General features: G+C 43.0%; 1 protein-coding gene across 1 annotated transcript in view; it reads left to right on the forward strand.

Moving 5' to 3' along the window:
• The window catches only part of DISC1 (DISC1 scaffold protein), a 315,034-nt gene extending 294,744 nt beyond the window's left edge, over positions 1–20,290 (forward strand). The window contains 2 exon segments of the mRNA XM_039241275.1: positions 7,178–7,295; positions 16,600–20,290. Of these exon segments, the coding sequence (XP_039097206.1) occupies positions 7,178–7,295; positions 16,600–16,739 (258 nt within the window). The 3' untranslated portion in view covers positions 16,740–20,290.
• Positions 20,291–22,098: the final 1,808 nt, after the last annotated feature.

The following is a 22,098-nucleotide window of genomic DNA, read 5'->3' on the forward strand; positions in this document are numbered from 1 at the left end:
TTTGTTTTTTGGTATTTTTTTTGCCACATTGAATTTAATAATAAAAATGGACACGATAGTTACATATGCCAAGCAAAGAGGAGCCCAGTGCATGAAGAGCTGCTGGATATGGTCAGAGAATGCTATTCGGAATCTGCAATGATAAGAGAGGTAAACAATGGAGGCTCTCAGATTCTTATTTGGAAAGAAGAACCTCGCTGTCCTTCGTGGGTGGCTCGCCTACTTCCCTCTACTTCCAGCCTTGTGTTTGATGGACATCTGGACAAAAGGTTCCTAGCTCACCCCCACAGCCAGCTTGTCCTGGCGGCCATCCTCACCACATCCAGCTGATGTGTATCTGAGTCCCGGAGGAAGCACCCTGTGAATGATGCAGCACATGTCGCAGAGTTCCGAGGGTGTAAGGGAAGAGAGGTGACATCTCCAGGCACTGTTTACTTCTCTGATTTCTCTCCGTCACCATTTTGTGCCCCCCACTCCCACCCCAACTCCCATCCTGGCCAGCCCCACAAAAATCCCTTCCTGTATGTCCCCTCTTGCCGGCTAAGTCAGACTCTGAGGGAAGAACCCTGCTAGATATGGGAGGTCCGTGTCTTGTACACCAACCTGCTACTTTCCCAGTGTGTGACCTTCATGCTCTTTGAGATGTTTCCGTGTGTATGAAAGGAAGATGGAACTAGATGATTCCTAAGCATCTGGGTAGTAAGATCCTCCAGGAAGGGCTCATGACATCCTAAGTGGCCCTGATGGTGGTGGCCCTTTATAAATGCATCCATTTGATGTCCTGGGAAACAAGGTGGCTGTTCAGATGAGTGGGTTCATTTTCATGCGGTTATATCCCTAGCCGGCAACTCCCCAACAGTATAGCTGACTTACAGTTCACTTTAACAGAAATTGCCAGAGATTTCCATTCAAGATTTTATGGAGGGATGACTTCTTTGAAAGACAAGCAAACAGGGCCCCTTTAATAGCTTCTGTTTCCTTTGCTTGTTTTTAACTCTCCATCAAGGCTTAGACCAATAAAATGGATAAAATCAGAAACTAAGGTTTAGTCGACAGTAAAGTTCTTTTGCCATGACATCTCTGCATTGTAAAGCCTTAAAACCCACCAGCTTAAAAGCTCACACTCAGGAAAGGTGTTCTCAAAGCAAGAGAGAAAGCGTGCTTGATGCCCCCCGTGGAGACCGCCATCCTGTGTGACTGTAGCGTGAAGGTCTGTGACATTCTGAGGAGGACAGAGCCATTCAAACAGTGCAGCCATATTGTCCTTCATGCCACGCAGCGAGTGTGCCCGTGGGTGAATGCGAGATACCAAGACAGAAATCCGTCGGTCCGTTACTTCTAACTCGTGTGCTGGAAACACCTTGCTGTGCTGAATGTCTGCTAAAGAAAGAGTCAATTCTCCCAAAGGTAGAAGGAAGTGAGGCTCCGGTGGTCTTATTGCAAGCAAATCGTTGCTCAGGATATGTGCCTGCACTGGCCAGTAGCCCTGCCTGCGCGTCTGACCGGGAGCCGGGGATCTGGGGATCTGAGGCACAGCAGTGCCTCATCAGAATCTCCTTGCACGGTTCAGCTCATCGCTGCAGTTCTGAGCACGGCTGGGACCTCTCCCCCCACCTCCAGACCAGCGTGAGCCTTAGCACATTATTGACCTTTAAGATCGAGTCAGTGTCGGGGGTGGCTCTTTAGCCAAGAACCAGTGAGAGCGTACTTCCTGCTGGCATTGTGTCTCACCTACCCGCGCGGGGTCCTGTGTAGGGCATGCATAGCCCTCTATGCTGGTTACTGTGGCTGTGTGACCAATCACCCCGACTTAGTGATTTAGGACAACCATCAGCTGTGTGCATGGGTCTGTGGGGCAGGAATTTGGATGGGGCATTTTGGGGAGGGCCATCTCTGCCCCACACTGTTGGAATGTTAGCTGGATGACTCGCGTGTGGAGCTCGGGATCATTTGAAGACTTACTCCCGTCCGTGTCTGGCTGCTGGGGCAAATTAGTGGAGAGTTTTCAAGGCCACTTTGAAATGCCGCACAACCTGTACTTTATCCAGTCCGAGTCACAAATCCTAGAGAATTCCATTTCAGATGGGACCACCAGTGACTTTGTAGTGGGTGATGTGTTTATTATCAAGGATCAGTCAGGTGGGGTTTCTGGTTTTTGGATGTTATTTTTTTCCATATTTAATTTAATAGTAAAAATGGAAGCAAATGCTATAAATTTCAAACAAAGAGGAGCCCAGTGCCTGAAAAGCACAGGTCAACCAGACCTGTGGCTTGACCATGGGCCCTGGGCTTCCTCACAACATGGAGGCTGCATTCCAGGGAAAGTGATCTGAGAAACCATATCATGTATTATGAGCTGGCTTTGGAAGGCAGGCAAGTCACCTTTGCCACGTTCTGTCCCCTGAAGGATTCTCAACGGCCCGGCCCAGCTCAAGGTGAGGGTGGGGAGGGAATAGTAAACTGTCTCTTGACAGTAGAGAGGCAGGGTTCTAGAAGGCTGTATTGCTGTGGTCACATAGGCACTCTGCCCTACCTGGGCAGAGCATGGAAAATACAAGGAAGTTCCGACCTGTCCCTCAAGTTTAAGTTTAACATGCAGGACCTCTGCAACTGTGTTCAGCTTGCAGCAATGGCTCTGGTCCCGCTTTGGCCTCTACGAATGACTGGGATTCCTTTGGACAGAGTAGAATTTTTCACCAGCTCGGTAGAAATATGTAAATCTGCCCCACATATCTGCCGATATGTCACTGCTCGGGTGGGGTCTTAGCCTAGATTCCTGAGGTTCCAAGTGAGAACATGATGGTAAAGTCATAATCTCCTCAAATAACACCCACCCGGGGCCACATACAGGATCGGGAGTTCGGGAGCAGAATCTGTGGGGCCACCAAGGAGTGGTTTGTGCAGGAACCTTGTAGAAATTCTATAACTGAGGGAAGCAGCCCGTGTCAAGATGCCCATCAGATCTTCTGTTAGTGGTCATAGAACCCTGAGCTCTTTGAATTTGATTCTTTTTGCCTTTTTGTGTCTTTGTTTTTAATATGTAGGGATATTTATTTATTTATTCATACATTCATTTATTTATTCACTGATTGATTGACTAACTGATTGCCTGAGCAGGGGAGGGACAGAGAGAGGGAGAGAGAGAATCCCAAGCAGGCTCCATGCCAACAGCAGGGCTTGAACTCACAAACCATGAGATCGTGACCTGAGCCCAAATCAGGAGTCAGATGCTTAACTGACTGAGCCACCCAGGCACCCATCTTTGTGTCTTTTTAACCTGTAAAATTGTTTTCTAAAATGTTCAGGTGTATTTCTTCCATACTTTTCTATTATGGTGTGAACTAGCGTTCTCGGTAACTTTTTTCTTTCTTCTATTTCAGAGATATGGAAAATACAACAAGGTACAGAGAAGAAAATAAAAATGTTCTATAACACCACCCCTTAAAATAATAATTGTTAATATTTCATGCTTTATCTATTGTGTATTGCCTCATCATTAAGTATTTTTGTATTAAAAATGATTTTAATAGCTAACTATGAATCGAATATACCAGAATTTATTTTAACCACCCCTTTTATTGTTCGGCATTTAAGTTAATTCCTCTTTCTCATGCTTTTAATGCAATTTCTTTTGCATTATTAAAATACATTTTTCTTTAACATATATGATAACATTTCCCCTACTTATTTAAAAGGCTTAATAAAAAGTAGTTAAATCTAAATAAAAGTTTTTTCATTGTGATACATTCGAGAAGTGGAATCATTGGATCAGAGACAATGAACAACTTACAGTTTTTACTACATGTCTGAAATTGCTTTCCCAAATTCATGCAATCACTATCAGTCTGTACACAATTTTAAAAGGCAAAGAGGAAGGAGTTCTCTGTTTGTGGAGGATGTGGAACATCAAGCCATGTTTTAAAGGAATTTAATTCAGCTTTGATTTGTGTTTGTTTTAGCCTGGACATGAGGATTAAGTCATTTGGCTCCATCTTCCATGCTTTCTATTCCTTGGGTCCAAGTTCTGAGCCTCTGTTTTTCCCTCTCTTCAAGTGTATTTTCAGTCATTTATATTTTCCCCAGAAAACACTATGCTCTTCTGGGGTGCCTGGGTGGCTCAATTAGTTGGGTGTTCGACTTCAGCTCAGGTCATGATCTCCCGGTTCGTGAGTTCAAGCCCCACATTGGGCTCTGTGCTGACAGCTCAGAGCCTGAGGCCTGCTTCAGATTCTGTGGCTCCCTCTCCATATCCCTCCCCTGTTCACTCTTTCTCTCTTTCTCAAAAAAAAATTAAAAATTTTTTAAAATCCCACTATGCTTTTCTCCATGTAGGACTTGTGCTTTCACCTGTGTCCATAATTTTCTTCCAGATGCTCTTTCTCATTGTATCTCCTTTATTTCACACATGACTGTGGCATCGCTCAGTGCCCACCGTCTCTGCTTCTGCACAATTTGTCTGCCTTGTAATTCTGCATCTTTGAATGATAACGTTATTAGTTTCAGAATCAGTAAAATACGGATGTATATGTGATTGTTATAAATTCGCCGTCTTCCTGTCATCCCAGCCGTGGTCAATTATGGGCAGACCTTCATGCATGCTTCACATGCCTTTTTGTTTAATTGTGTCCATTTGTCCTTGAAAATTGTATGAGGTTGTCACTAGATTTTTCCCCCTTCTGTATATACATTTACTTGCAGTATAAAAGATCTCCAATATTTGCAATAGTTATTTGTTGTTCCCCTAAGCCCCGTTCTATTCTAATATAGTTGACCAACTGGGATATAAACTCAAAAGCATTCTGGAGTGAATATCATGAATATTAAATTACATATCTGGATTTAATGATTTTTCATGGACTCCAGTTATAATATTGCATAACTCATGATCTCTAAGGCCTTTTTAATAGTAAATATCACCACACCTGGGCATTTTGTTGTTCTTATTGGGTGTTAATTATAGCTTTTGTAGTTACCCTGCAGTTTAATCCAAATATGTATCTTAATTCTTTTCCTTGTGCAAAATTCTTTTTAGTATACCTTTTAAGACATTCATTCTGGGTTGGGAAAATATTACTTTTCCATTTCGTTAAATGTTAATTCTGAGTTTACTTTTTGCTGCTTACTTATTTGATTATGTATTATTATTATTTTCTTTTACTGAAATATAATTGACATAAAACAGAGCATAAGTTTAAGATACACAGCAGTCCCTGGGTGGCTCAGTTGGTTGAACATCCAGCTTTGGCTGAGGTCATGATCTTGCTCATGGGTTCTAGCCCTGTGTCAGGCTTTGTGCTGATGGCTCAGAGCCTGGAGCCTGCTTCAGATTCGATGTCTCCCTCTCTCTCTGCCCCTCCCCTGCTCATATTCTGTCTCTCTCAAAATATATAAACATTAAAAATTTTTTTTTAAAATAAGGTATACAGCATGCTGACTTGGGACATTTATGTATCACAATATGATTATCACCTTAGCTTCTCCTAACACCTCTGTCACGTCACATAATTATCATTTCTTTGTTGTGGTGAGAATGTTTAACATCTAGTCTCTTAGCGTTGTTGAAGTTTATAGTATAATATTGTTGACTGTAATCACTATACTGTGCATTAGATCTTCAGGACTTACTCATCTTCTAGATGCACGTGTGTCCCTTTGAACAACATCTCCCCACCCCCACCCTCCAGGCCCTGCTAACCACTATTTGACACTCTGTTTCTATTGATTTGCCTTTTTGGATTCCACAAAGAAGTGATATCATGCAATATTTGTCTTTTTCTGTCTGGCTTATCTCACTAAGCATAATGCTGCCCTTTTCCTTTTCCTTTATTCTAAGATGCCCCATTTCCTCATTTTTTTGACCTTGTTCATTCTTTTCTTCTAAACCTCTGTGGGCTTCTACATACCAGGTATTGCGTTTAAGGGTCTGGGATGAATGGATAGCCCATGCCTATGAGAACCTAATGCATATCAGAATGGCAGGAAGAATAGTGTGCCAGAAGGCAATGGGGCTGTCCAGTTGGCCAAAATGAGGCTCTATGTAAGGGTAAGAGGGGAACTGGAGTGGGCCTAGTGGCAGGTTGTGAAAGGGGGAGAATGTGGACTCTGCTCTGTGGTGGTTTTGTGGTGGGAAGTGAGATAAAGAGGGCATTCTGGGGCCTGTGTGTAGGACAGAAGTTTGAAGGGGAAGCATCTGAGAAGGAAGGGGCTCCATGACTTGGATATTTATTCATGGAACTAATGGATACCTTGTGCTCGCCGTGCGTCAGAAGCTCTGCTCCCCGCAGTGAGCGAGGCACCATTCACCTTCTCATTCAGCACCCCTGCCCTAATAGGACTTGTGCGCTGGTGAGAGAGAGAGAGAGCAAATTAGCACCTGTGGTGGTGGCAGCAGCGGCTGTATATATACACACCTCATGGCATTTAAAGTCTCCTTAATTGGGTGCCTGAGTGGTCCAGTTGGTTAAAGCATCCAACTCTTGATTATAGCTCAGGTCATGGTCTCACAGTTAAGGAGTTCAAAACCCCCATTGGGCTCCACTCTGACAATGCATAGCTTGCGTGGGATTCCCTGTATTCATCTCTCGCTGCCCCTTCCCCAGTCACTCTCTATACCTCCCTCTCTCAAAATAAATAAATAAACATTTAAACAAATAAAACATAAAATAAAGTCTCCTTAGTTATCTAACTCTCAGGGATCATGACTGGTGTGTAAATAAATACCCAGTGCTCTATTAGATTCCTGTTCCCTTCAAGGAATAGCTCCGTTCTGACAGATCAGCTTGGTTGCCCCTATGACTCAACCCCAGCCTTACTTGGGTTAGAATTCCTGTTATATGTGAGTCTGCCCACAGATGCCGCTGAAAAACTCAGGCTTCCCCTTTGATAATTCAACAATTAGGAGTTGACATACTGGAAATAGCCTTTGAAATGACCACAGAAGGGAGGGGGTCACCCGTGGAGCTAGTCATTTGGTCATAACCTGAAATCGGCTCATGTCTTCTCAAGAATGACCTCCAGGGAAGACAAAGAGGTTCTGGCATGCTCCACCTGGGGTTTGAATCCAGGAGAGCTCTGTTGGGAGATCTTCCCTCTGGGTACCCCTGAGTGGTACAGATGGGCTCGTGGCCCTGAAAAAGTCTATAGCTTACCAGTGACCTTGTTCTTTTTCTCTGGCCAGGAATCTTGAGTCCTTTCTGCAGAACTTGGAGAAAAATGTGAAGCCATAGACAAGAAGTTATTGTACTTAGAAGATCAGCTGCACACAGCAGTCCACAGTCATGATGAAGATCTCATTCATATCCTTTTCATCTTGCAGAGTAAGCACCTGCTAGGTTGCTTTGGAAAAGCAAGTCTTAAAAAAATACTCAGTTTTTCCATGCCCCAGCACATGGCAATGGATACCACTGTTATTTACAGCCCAGCACACCTTAGATCTCTGAGATCACCCTGTGTGTGATGTTTGCTCTCTAGCTTTTGGTAGTTCAACATTTTTGATTATTAAGCCTGACCATTAAACATTAATCATGAAGTTCAGACATACACACACACAAGGCCAAAACAAAATGCAGTTTTCAGGGGGTGGGCAGCTGGGTTTCTGGTGCTCGGATGGCAGTGGGACTGACTGGCTCAGTTTTCTAGGGGCTTCTCTATATCAAGAAACCCAAATCCATCTTTGGTTTTTGTTACCATACGATTCTGCTCTGTAATGAGCCGTAGGGTATCAAAATTAACAGGACTTTGGATCATTCCCTCTCAGTTCCTTCTTGCATTAAACTCCAAATACTTGGTGTTGCATCTGCAGATGACTTTGCCAACACTAGTTGCCACTGAGCAAGGTGGCCTGAGAACATTCTGAAGCATTAGCTTCGTTATGTGTCTGTATTAAGCAGCACATCCCGGGCTGATCTGTGGGTGTTGTCAGTTCTGGCTAGTTATTTTGAGAGCAAATAGAATGGCGAGCGGATGGATGAAGGGGTATGCAGCCCCATCCTGTCAGTTTTCAATGATTCAATCGGAAGTGGACACGTCTGTAGATGAAAACACTTCTCTGTTCATTCATCTTTTCTATTCAGTAGTGTGACTCTTATTAGGTACATTTGTGGGAAATGTAGCTATAATGTGGGACATATTTGCTTCTCATTGCTGTCTCACTTCTCAGGATTCCAGTTCTTTTTATACTTTATCTTGAGTGACTCTGTATGTGTGTGTGTGTGTGTGTGTGTGTGTGTGTGTGTGTGTAAGTAGCTTTGAATGGCCAAGGACTAATCGTAATCGCAAGTATTCAGATACACAGTTTAATGATGGATTCAACACTGTTTCCATCCTCATTATAACCTTACATCTTAGACCTTGGCTATTAAACTTAGCAGGAAATTTCTTCAACTTAATCTCAACGATTACTTTCACATTGCTCAAAGTAGATTTTCAAAAGCAGACATTCTGTTCTTCATAATTTCCTGCCTTTTACAAAACTGTTGTTTAAGTCAATGTTAGAAAGTTGGCCAAAGAAACAGCAGAAGAATTTTTTTTTTTTTTTTGCCTTTTTGCTTATTCCATGTTCGTGGATCACCTAGTATTGAGTACTTTAAGAGGACATGGGCTCCAGCAAACGGGCAAATGACCATCTGTGCCTGGGCACCTGGGAGCAAGCAATGCAGAGAGCCAATGTGTAGAGAGGGGTCGCTGGCCCCCAGCCAGGCAGGTGGGGGCTTTCCCCAAAGGGGTGTACCGCGAAGCTTACAGTGAAGTCAGCAATTCTGAGGGCAGCAGGCAGGGTCTGTGTTGGTCTCTAGACCTAACTTTTCTAAACTTTATAGTCAGGTTTGGTTCTAGGGAATTGGGTTTTCTCCCTAATAGGGTCAGGTGGCAGGGATGGAGGCTGAGAGGGGACAGAGCTGTGTATAAATAAGCCCCTTTTAGTTGCCCTCCAGCCAATCCAAGATTCAGGGGCAGCAAGACCATGGACACTTTATAAAACCTCTTCATGATTCAGCTTTTCCTCATCTGCAACAGTGGATGGTAACATGTGCCTGGCAGGTTCATGAGGCTAGATTCAGGAAAAATCTCGAACGTGTTTGGACATGGCAAGGGCTAGGTTTTTGGTAGAAAATGACATTCTATAAGTCCATTTGCCTCAACATTTTCAGTGTTTGTGTCAAAAGCTTCAGGCGCATCCCACTTATATGTAAGACCTTTCAAGGTGGGTTTACTCCATTATTGCATCATAGACGCTTGAATGAGTCCACTGGTAACCACACAGTGGCCTGTAATGAAAAGTTATTTAAGTTTAGTAAAACAGCCGCAGATGCATAGAGATCATTGTTCCTACTTGATAGTTGAGAAAACCAAGGCTTAGCAATTACGTGATTCATCCAGGGTCATTTCCAATGAGTGGCAAGCTCCGTGGTCCTCGTTGGCCCATTTGGGAGGTGGGTCTGCCTCTAAGGAAATGGTCAGGCCTGTTCTGTGGAACACACAGTTACTCCAAAGTTTTTAAGGTATAATACAAGTATTTTATTGACATTATGTTTTTTGAGAATTTTGCTGATCCTTGCTGAGATAAGTAGAGACATAGTGGGGTGTCAAACCAGGACTGGGAAATGCTGTTTTAGGTACTGAAGACACTCCTCTCCCCTCCCCTCAAAGAAAATCTGCACCGCAGTATGGATTTCAACCCAAACTTTCCTCTGAAGCCCAAGCTTTGTTCTGTGTCACTGATTAAAAGCAAATACACAGAAGATATCTTTGAATGCATACAAAATGGCACTTAGATTTGAGTGGAGCTTGATGCCTTAAGATAGGAAGACATATTTACAAGGCTCTGCAGAGGCTCCCTGCACAAACCAAAACCCTTGTTTCACATTAGACCTTATCTATGGATTCAAAGAGGCTGCAGAATCCTCCAGGCAAACTCACACTGGTTTGTGTTTCCATTCTTGATCAGACACAAAGCCGAGTACGGTTGAAAGAAACAGCTTGCCATCAGCAACACAGAAAAATTACACCATGAGTGTAATATTTTTGAGTCCATCAAGCACTTTTCCAGAGCCCAGTGTGCTCATGATGGGGTGTGAATGTTATTAACGTGAGTCCACAGTGAATGTCCAGGTCCAGAAGATTCTGGCCCTGGATGCTACTAATGCTCTTTCGGTATGTGGAGGGCACTGGGCTTCTGCATAAGACATGTGTGTGAGAAAGTGTTGTTAGTAAGGCATCAACAGGGGAGTGAGCCGCTTGTTGACAGTAGAGATGAGTTTCCAAATGGATCCCCTGGATACCCTGACTTGATATCGGGGCTGCCAGAAGCCTGCTGGGAGTGTCCTGCTTTTGTGAAGAAGACACTGGATTGACAGCTCCAAGAAGGGAAAGAAAATAGACTATGTCTCTTCATCATTCTGACAGACTCACTAAATGACATGTCGCATGACCAAACAGTGACAAAGACCCATGACTGCTACTGTACCAGCAAGTGTCTGAAGAAAGTCTGCACCATTAATTGGAAGAGCTGGCGTCAGCGAGGTGACTCATGCCTGGTGTCTGAGGAGAGGACAGGAGGTGTGACTCACCTGCCAGTCAAGCCGGGATTTGCAAGAGCATTAGTCTGAGTCTCTAGTGCAATTTCACAGTCCTTCGGGGTCCGAATTAGCAGTTATGTTTTGAAAACCATTTTGAATGGTTCCTCCATGTTGAGAATGATTTAACTGAAAACCATCCAAGTTTGGTGGATTTTTAAGCAGATTTATTCTCACTTTTTTTTTTTTCCTCCTTCAACTTCTACAACCCACTATAGAGGGGAAAGAAAGAGCACATCTCAGATTGGGATGACTTTTGGCATATATCAAAGCCCCCAGGGCAGTTCTGCCCCCCTCTGAATTACAGATAAGATGGGGACAGACTGCTTCTCTTTGTGGTCCTATTTGCCTCCATATCCAGGAGACCATCATGGAATTCTGTGCTATCCACTGATAGGGAATGCATGGTGCCCAATCGATTCATTTTGGTGGTGCAATGGCATGCAAATGCTCTAATACATCCAGGCACATGCACAAACATAACATCCCCCTATGATCCCTTGTCTGGTTCAACTTTCTAATATGTAGCTTGAACAAAGGCAACAGGAGCCTGGGGAGATTTGCTGTGCCTTAAAGGGCTGGAAGAGACACCATGAAGATCACAGAACTAACTCTACTTGGGAAGCCAAGTAGACCTTAACAGGTGGCCATTGAAAGCATCGTGTGTGCTGAGCAGATGTGGATATGGTGGCCAGGATTTTTTTTCTTCCAGGGGCTTCCACCAAAGGCAGTGGGGTGGGGAGAGGAACCTAGGAGGCGGTGTGGACACTGGGCTGTCCTGCTGCTGGCTTGGCACAATGCAAACTTGACACTAGGTGGGCACAAAGAAGAGTTTATCCTGTGAGAGCATCAACCCCTTTGACACAGGTCACGTGTATGGGTGAGGCTTTCCTCTCAGCTCTTCAGCAATGGTGTTCTTCGCCTTGGGCTTTTTCATGAAGGTGAATCTCCTCACACTGTCAGCCACGGTGGTTGCCAAGGCATCACCGCTGATCTGGAGAAACACGTTAGCAAATGAGAAGCTGTTCACCAGACCAGATGAACTAACCTACTTTTGACCAAGCTGCTAAAATGATTGCTTGGAAACCCAATTGACAGTCAAAACCTCAACTGTTATTAAATGTAAACAAAAGGCCTCGTTGAAAGAATCTGAGGGTCTTTGCAAATGGCTGCCCGAAATGGCAAAATCGTCTTACCCCTGTGTTCCTGGATGACATCTGTGAGAGGTGACTTACTGTCTTACATCTTTACTAACTGCAAACACATAGAGGTCTCAATGGCATAGGCATCACAAGAATCATTCAGCTCTTTGAGACTTTCTCTTATACTTAGATAGCGAACACCAAGTCATATATCCCTAAGATTTCAATACTGGAGTTTTACTTTATTTGCTCAGCACTTGGACAAACCGCAAAGTCAAATATGTCAGTGGGCTTCCACTTTGAGTTTATTGGACTGGTAGTCAGAAACTCTGACTCTAGACCTATTCTTTTACTTAGTAGCCTCAAGATCCTGGTTAGCTGTATTAAATGGAATACAGTGAGAAAGTATGAAAATATTTCTTACAATATACTTTTCGATATAACCTCCAAGTTCATGTCTGCAGGCTGGATCTCACCCCAAACCTCAGACTCATGTCTACTTCCTATTCAACCTCTTTTCTTGGCTGACAAGTAGGCTTCCCACCGTCTCCCCGTCCTCAAAAAAAAAAAAAAAAAGTCCAACACATACTCAGGCTTCTCCTTGATAAATTATAGGTTCATTGCCTAGTTAAAAAATCTGGGCATTCCCAATGACTTTTGCTTCCTTCACATTCCACATCTGGTCCATCGCCATATGCCGTTGGCTGTACCTTCAGAACATATGCAGAATCTGGTCTCCTCTCACCTCCATGGTCACTACCCAGGTTCAATACGTGATCTTTTCTTGTCTTTTGTTGTAACCACCATCTCCATGCATTTCCATGCTTCTGCCTTTGCCGCTTTAACCTATTAGTGATGAAAGTGGCCGGAGTGATCAGTCACTTCCCTGCTCCAACCCTCTATGGCTCCCATCTCACAGTCCACATACATGCCCATATGGATTTGCTTTCTGCTCCACTCACTGGCAGTAGGCTCCATGAGGGCATTACTTTGTTCAATTTACTCCTCAGCTTCCTATATCCAGAACCTTCCTTAGTACACAGCAAGAGCTTAGGAGATGTTTGAAATATCTGAATGAGTTAAGGAAAGAACAAGGATCGCTTTCTATTCTTTTATTTCCCCAACTGCTTAATGGTGGAATGTTTCAAGTGATTTCTTTTATAAACACATTGATTTAAATATAAAAGGATGCATGTTCATTTGAATATTACAGAAGTATGGGTGGGGAGGCTACATATCCCTCCTGGGACCAATACCTGGAAGTTTACCACTGTGTCTTTCTAAGGCACTTTTCTAGTTAGAAATCTCTTGTGTCTAGAGTTTTTTTGTGTTTTGTGGTTTGTTTTGTAAAATTAGGATAATTCCGTATAAATTGTTGTGTAACTTGCTTCTCCCCCCCACCCTCACTCCACATTTTACCCAGGATTCTCTTCCATTTTAGTGCATTCAAAGTGTTTTGGAACTTATATTCAGTAAGGCATCATACAGACAGGTTGGTTAGAGAGGAATATTTTATAAATAAGAACATGATTCATTTTTAGTTCTTTTTTTTCAAATTCCAATATAGTTAACATACAGTGCTATATTAGTACAATATAGTGATTCAGCACTTCCATATGTCACCCGATGCTCATTATGTTAAGTATGCTTTCAATCCCCTTCACCTATTTCACCCATCCCCCACCCACCTCCCCTCTGGTGACCATCAGTTTGTTCTCTATAGTTAAGAGGCTGGGTTTTTCTGGTTTGTTTTGTTTCTTAAATTCCACATATGAATGACATCATACGATATTTGTCTTTCTCTGACTGACTCATTTCACTTAGCATAATACTCTAGATCAATCCATGTTGTTGCAAATGTCAAAATTCCATTCTTTGTTAGGGATGAGTAGTATTCCATTATATATAATATATATATTCTATATTGATTCCATATATATAAAACACATTGATTCCATATATATTCCATAAATATTCTCTATGTATTGCATTACATACATATACCATTATATTATATTCCATTATATATATAATATACATTATATATATATACACACCACTTTTTCCTTATCCATTCATCTATCAGTAGACACTTGGGCCACTTCCATAATGTGGCTCTTGTAGATAATGCTGCAATAAACACAGGGATGCATACATCTTTTGAAATTAGTGTTTTCGTATTCTTAAGTAAATACCTAATAGTGGAAATACTGGATCCCATGGTAATTCTATTTTTAATTTTTTTGAGAAAGCTCCACACAGTGGCTGCACCAGTTTGCATTCCTACCAGCAGTGCATGAAGGCTCCTTTTCGCTCCCCCCCACATCTTCACCAACACTTGTTGTAATAAAAACTTGATTTTAATCATTTTGATGATCATTACTCCATAGGCTCACTAAATGAGGCCTCCAGGATTGCAATATCCAGTCCTGCTTTGACAGAGCTTAAGGCATTTGCTGCATCTGCTATATTAGTAAATAAACCTTAAGTCTCCTAGTGCCTCACAAAAGGCACCATATGCTCCCAAGGAAAAACAATATTTCTTTTAACTCTAGTCTTATGAAGAAGGTATGAGAATATCTGTTTTAGTTTTGTTTTTTAGTTTGATTTCATTTTTTGAAGATCTAATTGTGAATTGGAATTGAATTAGGTTCACAATTAGATCTAATTGTGAATTGAATTTATTAGTAATAAGATAATTATTAAATAGTTAAATTTATTACTTTAATATGTAATATTTATTATATATTATATGTGAATATATAATAAATATATGTATTTATATATTAATGTAATATAATTAATATATAGATTAAATCGAACTGCATCCTTTCTAGAAGGTAGAGGAGAGATTTTGAGCATCCGCATTTTGCAAGTAAGACAGGGAAAGCATTAAATGATTTGCCAGCTTTCCGTTGCTGGTGATCATTTCCTCCAATCTCTATCTTCTGGCTCCTCTGTGTCAGTGCACATTGTCGTATGAGGGGCTGATGTGTTATTTTAATTCTATAACTTAGCCCTTTTCCATTGTGGCTTCTCCCTCCATCTCTTTGAAAAAGCCTTTCAGTGTGATATGCCAGGGCTTAGAAATTGTACAAGTGCTTTAAGAAGCATCTCATTTTGGGTCCGTTCTCTCTCTAAAAACCTGTGCCATCTTTTAGCCTATTACCAGTAGGGGCGTGTAGTCCCAGGCGGCGTTATCAAAGGCAATTAAATCTCAGAAGTTTGTCAGGATTCATAAACTACTTAAGCTCCATGCTTACTCTTTATAAGTGGAACATAACTTTGTGATTAAATTGCAGCTTGGTATTTAGTCTGGGACCACTTATGCATTTACTCGCATAAAGTCATATATGTTTTCAGTAAAGATTAGCCAAGCTTTCCAGAGAAATGGAGGAAAATGAAGCCTTTTAAAAAAGAAAAAAAAAGATAAATATGGGATTCTTTCTTTCCTTGCACCCGCTCATCCCCACCCTCATTCCACCTCAAGCTCAAGGGCAAGGAGTGAACCATCATAGTCAATGGATGTAAATTACCCAGAAGTTGAAGTCTGGAGGGCAGCTTCAGGGTGAAAAGCTGACAGAAGTTTTTCAGGGTGGTTCAGCATTTTCTCTTAGGAGAAGTTCATTTGCATAATTCCCAGGATCCTCCAGAGTTCTTTATTTAAAAAAGAAAGAGAAAGCTTTCTAAAGTCATAACCTGGGGGGTATCTTTTTCTCTTGACATTGCACTGACATTGTACTTAAATGAAACAACATTGTAGCCTTGACTGGCTATGAGTGGTAAGATCTCTACAAGCTACTTTTCCCAAAGCATTCTGTTTTCTTCATATCTGGTCTGCTAATATTTAAGTGGTCTGACCTCATTTAATGATGATTTAACAGTGTTGAAGTGATGTTTAACTGACATATTTCCATATTCCCCTTCATTCCTCTTGGATGAAGTTAAATTAATTTGCTTATGAAACTAAAAGAATTCAATCTGTCTCTCATCCTGTTTATCTTTGAGTTCTTCTGACTCCAGCTACCGAAGGAAACAGGGACCTGACCGTGGATAGAAAAGCCACCATTTGTTAAATGTAGTCCCAGAAAAGGGCTCCTTTCTTAAGAGAATGACAGCCTTATTTGTTATTTGCTAACTTCTCTGTCATGGTCTTCTCTACAGGAGAAACAACTTTATAGGTCAGGAAACTCACAACCCAACACTTTAAAGAAACCCCAACCAGCCCACCCAGAAAAGGGGGGCTCCCTGCACTCTGTCAAACCTTGAGTAGGCTGAACGGCTATTTCACAAGTACCTGGGGGTATAAATAACACAGGACAGCAGAGTAGAAACTGCAGGAGCTTAGAAATCATTGTTTCATGATAAAACCGAGGTTCCAAGTGATGTGCACCAGGTGATAAAGCTGGATCATGGCCAACATAGGTCACGACTCTTGAGCCCAGACCCACGGTGGCCCCCAAATCCTGGAATTCTTGAGGAAGCTCTCCTTTCCAGCCTTCTGCCCTTCCAGCTGTCTGAGAACTCAGAAGCGGCAGTTGCCCCAGCCCAGCCTGGGGCTTAGCAGGAATCAGTCACGCTGACCCTGTACCTTGGCGCATCCCAGTTGGCCATCTGTCTCGGTCTAAGAGCTGAGTCTTCCTTTTCCTTTCTTAAGGCTTTCTTGAGATAGTCTAACCTCAGGCCTCATAGAGACTGCAATCGCTCTTGCAAGAAGTGTAAAATTTGTATTAATATTTAATTCCTACAATTTGGAAGAACTCGAAACCTCAATTAGACGGCAGGGCCCATCTGCTTCCGGCAGGCACACGCGCTCTTATTTGATCCCTGGGAGGCTGCAGAGGGCCGCCCGTCACCTGCGGTGTGTTCCTTGACAACGTTCGCACAGTCTCTCAGGAGGGAGCTCCAGATGGTGAAGGAGACTCTGCAGGCCATGATCCTGCAGCTCCAGCCAGCGAAGGAGGCGGGAGAAAGAGAGGCCCCGGCTTCCTGTGTGACAGCTGGTGTCCGGGAAGCGCAGGCCTGAGGCGGGACAGCATGGGGGACAGAGGAGGAGTGGCCACGTCGTCCATACAGACGCGCAGGAGGCCTCTCTCACCTCCCCTGCGTGACCCCTGTGCCTGAATCCACCGTGGAGACAGGACCTGGAGGGGTCCCTGCAGAGACGTGGCTCCTGTTGGCTCCCCGGGGGCCGAGATCGGGGAGGCTCCGCATGGCTGTACAGGAGGGGACGATCTGCTGAATTTCCCTCCCAGTGTCGGCCAGAGGCACCTTTCCCGGGTCCCTACTGGAGCATCCTGCACAGGACTTGAGCGTCTTCTCGTCTCAGCCCCCACTAGACAGAAGTTGGGGGCGAATCCTGCTAGAAAAGTGTCTCCTCTCCTGTACCGTCTTGCTCTCTGCTGCAATTAAAATATCTCCTGATTTAAGAGCCCGTTAAAAGGAAACTAAACGTGTCTCTCTCACCACACCTGCTATACTTTCCTATAGGCACATGATATAAGGGAGCTAATTAACCCCGGAATCTGGAATTAACAGCTTTTCACCTTCTCCTGTGATTCGCTAAAATCTCAGGAGAATTACTATGAAAACTTCTGAAAGATATTTCTTTAAAGTAACAGCCTATCGGTGAGGTACAGTCTTTGGGTTTTCCTATTGTGGCAACAGAAATAGGAAATGATGCCTGTTTGTGCTGAAAAGGTGTTTCACCAGGACATCTGGAAATTCGCCCGCAATGACAGCAGGAAGGGGAGCCAGGGTGTGAAGGGATCAGGTGACATGTTTAAACTTCTGGGCCTCTCCTAGGTGCCTCTCAGACCTGTTTGGCTCCATGCCAGGCAGGGCATGGCCACAGAAACTGGTGCGGTGTAGTATTCTGCACGGAGTTGGTGCCTGATCGGTGGCGCAGTGTGTACTGAGTAAGATAGTACCTACTCGGTAAGGCAGTACAGTACTCAGGAAGGCACACAGTCCTCTATAAGGTAGTGACTACTCAGTAACATGGACTGGAGTAATTGCGGACTCCACCCTGCCGAGGCAGCTGTAAAATTAGGCAAGGTGCACCAAGCCAGGTGGCCTCTAAGAAATACTCCACAAATGAACGGGCCTCCCTCGGTCAGATACATTTGGAAAATTCAACATGCCATGATTTCCGGTTGGAGAGCCCCAGTGCACATTAGCATGTCAGACTGGGACAGAGTTCGGGAAAGAAACCCGTTTGATTTTTTTTTTTTTTTTGGTCTAACCCACACTTTAATGGATCATAGATTCTATTTAAGAATCCTATTAATTAATACCCCACCAATTTATGTTGTGCAGCACCGCATTCTCTGGGGAAGTCATGGTCCCCACAAATACCGATTTCCGTCACATATATGAGTGTGGCAGCAGCCAGACTCCAGCTTTTGCACAATGTTGAGCTTAGGAACTACTTGCCCCAGTTTGGTAAGTCTCATTGATTTGTTGAGATTTTTCCGTTTCTGTTCTCATTTATACTTACAAGAATAGTCATGATGCTCCTTTCACGAAGGTCTGTGGGCGCTGGATGGTTCTTGTCATTTCCTGAAGTCACACTGTCATTTCCGGAGGCCAGCTGGTGCTTTGCTAAGCCTCCCGTGCTGGGCAGCACTTCTGTCCTCAAAGAGATGCCCTGCTTAAGCCAGCACCTGGCCAGGGTCCAGGGAACAAAGCAAAAGCATAATATGTGAATTTGCTGATTTTGCTTCATCAATTTTATCTTGAGCATTTAAAAAAATACACTGTACGTATTTCAAAAATGAGTATAATTAAGTCACTCTAGGAATTCTTAGTTTTTTAAATGATGGACCAAGTTAGTGAATTATTTATAATCATGTCTAAAAGGTATTGTGTACTAGTCACAGGCCACTCGGAATCCTTGAATCCTTGAATTAATTCCAGTGAAGCAAAACTTGGGACAAGTCAGGATTGACCATATTCCCAATAGCAAATGTCTACTCTGACATGCATCATTTTTGGAAAGCTCCAAGACACAAGAAATCTTGACACTAACCCAAGTGTTTTGTGTTACTCAGATGCTATTATGAATATCTCTGTGATGTCATGATGTATTTGAAAATTCTGGAACCTAATAAGAGCTGTAAGTGTGCCCCAAATAAGAGTTCTCTGGTACCTCCAATGAGCAGTGTGTTTGCTTCTTTGTTGAGATGCCTGAATAAGTATTGGGGCAGGTGAATGATGCTTTAACCACATGCTGCCACTCATCTCTAGTCTACGCTGGTGTCAGAGTCAGCCAGAAAGCCTGCTAAAGGCCAGCGTGTTTCCTATGGCCACATAACCTCTTCGGGACAAGTCCCTTCTTTGGCCACTGTGCCCTTGGAAGACCTGGGACTGTGTGTCCCAAACCATAATATAGTAGAGTTTTTGTCAGGGTTTGAGTTTAAAATCAACAAAACCACAATGCAAATTGAAGCCTTTATGGAGATAGTCACCAAGACCACAAGCCAAAGTGCAGATTGAAAATGGTGACGTGGCACCTGATCTTCCTGTGACATGCTATGACAGAATGCATGACAGGTTACACTTCCTGCCAGGCTGAGATGCTGGCATTCAAATGGCTGCCCATTTATCTTTGACCAGCCTGAGTTAGGGCATGATCTATTCCTTCCAACTTCCTGAAATTTCAAGATCAAAATGAGGTTGTCGCAGATCAAAGTAGTATGTAACACCGGAAACCTTTGTTCCTCTGTAGTAAGACTGGGTTCCCCACTGCAGGAACGTGGAAAGTCTCAACTGTGTGCACTGGGACTGTCCTAAGACCTTTATAATCATAATCTCATTTAATTCTCAGATCAGCCCTATAGATGACTATAGATGATGAAACAGAGCCTTAGGAGACCAGTGAGCTTCTCCCAAGGCACAGGGCTGAGGACTTATAGAGTGACAGTAGGGAGCAGAGACGGGTAGAAAGCACTTAACGGATGCTCTTCCTAATACGCCTTCAAGGTCTTTTTGAGGCTTCGGGCCATGGGGCATTTTTGTTTACTTAAGAGCGCACGGTCACCTTAGAAGTGCTGCTAGGGAATCCTCAGCTTCTCATGTGCCCAGGTAAGCCCCAGAAGCCTGGCTCAGCTCAGGCAGGTTTCAACAGATGTACCCACTCCGCTGTCCTAACCAACCATTCGGTCCCAATCCACCACAAAAGCCATACCAGGAACAGCCACTTACTGCTTGGCAAGGGGCAGATTTTCTTAGAAATCTGAAAAGAAATCATTCAAAAAAAAAAAAAAAAGAAAACCTTTCCAAAAGTATTCGAGAAAACAGCACTGCACCCTTTGGTTAATGCCTCCTTGTATAAGTGATTCGGTACTTTTGTTTTTAATATCCTCACCTTATCTAATCTGTGAATTTTGTCATATAATTTATTGCTTCATAAATTTTACTTTTGTTACATGAAATTAAAGCTGATATCCAAACCATGGTGCACCTTTAATTTTTTTGTTTGTTTGTTTTTGGTCTTCTGGAGTATGGATGATAGAAAAATTTATCAGGTTTATCTATTTTATCTTTTTGTTACAGGATGACTGATTATACAGTTACATCGCACAAAACGTTTCTAATAAAGCAATACTTGAAAATGGGTATGTGTTTACTTTCCATTTCAACAAATCAGAAAACAATGGAATGTTCTATCCCAGACTTCTTGATTGAGGATAATGAAAATAATATGACCACTATAGTGGGGAACAAGACACGGGTGCCCACTTGAAACATTTTACTGGAGAAATTGGCCAATTCGTTTAGGGTAGAAAAACAAATGAGGGTTACAACTTGCTCAGGTCATGATCTCCCAGTTCATGAGTTCGAGCTCCACATCAGGTTTCACTCCAACAGCGCAGAGACTGCTTGGGATTCTCTCTCTCCACCTTCCCCCACCCCCTTGCTCTCTCTGTCTCTCTCAAAATAAATGAACTTAAAGAAAAAAGAAAACCTAAGAGAATTAACAGAAATGGAGTTTTGTGCAATTAACACATCAAAGTCAATGGGCTTTGCCTATACAAACAACAATCAGAAGAGAACGTCTAAAGAGAAGACCACATTATTTAATAGCAACAGAAATGAAGAGAACACAGCTAGGAATAAAATTAAATAAGAAATGTGGAAGTCTTAGCTGAAGAAAATGTTAAGATGAAGGACACAAGAGAACTGAAAAAATAGATTCATCAAGCTTTGGGTAGGAAGTCATCAGGAATTGTCAAATCTCTGTAAATTTATTTATAAATATTATCTGATCTCAAGTGAGTCACAGATGTCTAAATATCCCCAATATCCACTCTCTGCTCCATCCCTTTCAGCAATTCCTCATCTAGGTACCATGGGCTACAGAGATGCTTACACATGCGCGCGACTGATTGGACTGCTAATCTGATTAAGCAAGGGGCCATTAGATGGATGTGGCAGACATAAACAGACCAAAATCTAGGCCTGAAAATGCCTCAAGGTTATGAAATCGAAACCCAAGGACAACGAATCAAAACAGCCAACTAGCCTTCAAGCTACAGCCAGTCAGCATTTTCCATGCTTCGTTTCCGTCTTTTCTCTATACAAGACTCTGCCAGTGGAGTGCTCCTTACCTCATCCAGTCTGTGGCTGCCTGATTTGAACGGGTTTTTCCTGAAACTCCTAAAATGTCTTAACATACCTCAGCTTTGTTTGTTTGTTTCGTTGTTGTTGTTGTTTACCAGTGCCACCGTTTGCAAGAGCAACCGTGGGAAGGAACCTAATATTTAATCAATAGGAAACTGTTTAAACAAATTAAGGTACATCTGCACTATGGAATGCTTTGAAGTTGCTTTAACAATCATTCTATGTGCATATGTTTCTGCTGAGAGATCACTGGAAAGGGACCCAGGTGACCTAGGGCAAAGGGGTGGCAAAGACTTCCTTTCCTGCGTACTTCTATTTTTTTTTAATTGTTATACCACGTGGTTATATTTACTTATTTGAAAAGTAAAATAGGGGCACCTGGTGGCTCAGTTGGGTGAGCGTGTGGCTTTGGCTCAGGTCATGATCTCGCGGTTCGTGGTTTGGGGCCCCGAGTCGGGCTCTGTGCTGACAGCTCAGAGCCTGGAGCCTGCCTCGGATTCTGTGTCTCCATTCTCTCTGCCCCTCCCCCACTTGTTCTCTCTCTCTCTCTCTCTCTCTCTCATAAATAAACATTAAAAAATTAAAAAATAAATAATTTCCTAAAGAAAAAATGCCATAAATCATGGAGATATGGGAGCAGGCCCTAAGGTAGAGCAGAGCGCCTAGGCCCAGGCCTCCTTGATGCTGATGCAAGACTCATTCCCTACTCAGCCCCCACTGTGTGCCCAGCATGGTGCTGGGGAGACAGTTGTGCCATATAT

This window comes from Hyaena hyaena, unplaced genomic scaffold (genome assembly GCF_003009895.1).
Source record: "Hyaena hyaena isolate Hyena2069 unplaced genomic scaffold, ASM300989v1 scaffold_193, whole genome shotgun sequence".
In the NCBI taxonomy this organism is placed as follows: domain Eukaryota; kingdom Metazoa; phylum Chordata; class Mammalia; order Carnivora; family Hyaenidae; genus Hyaena; species Hyaena hyaena.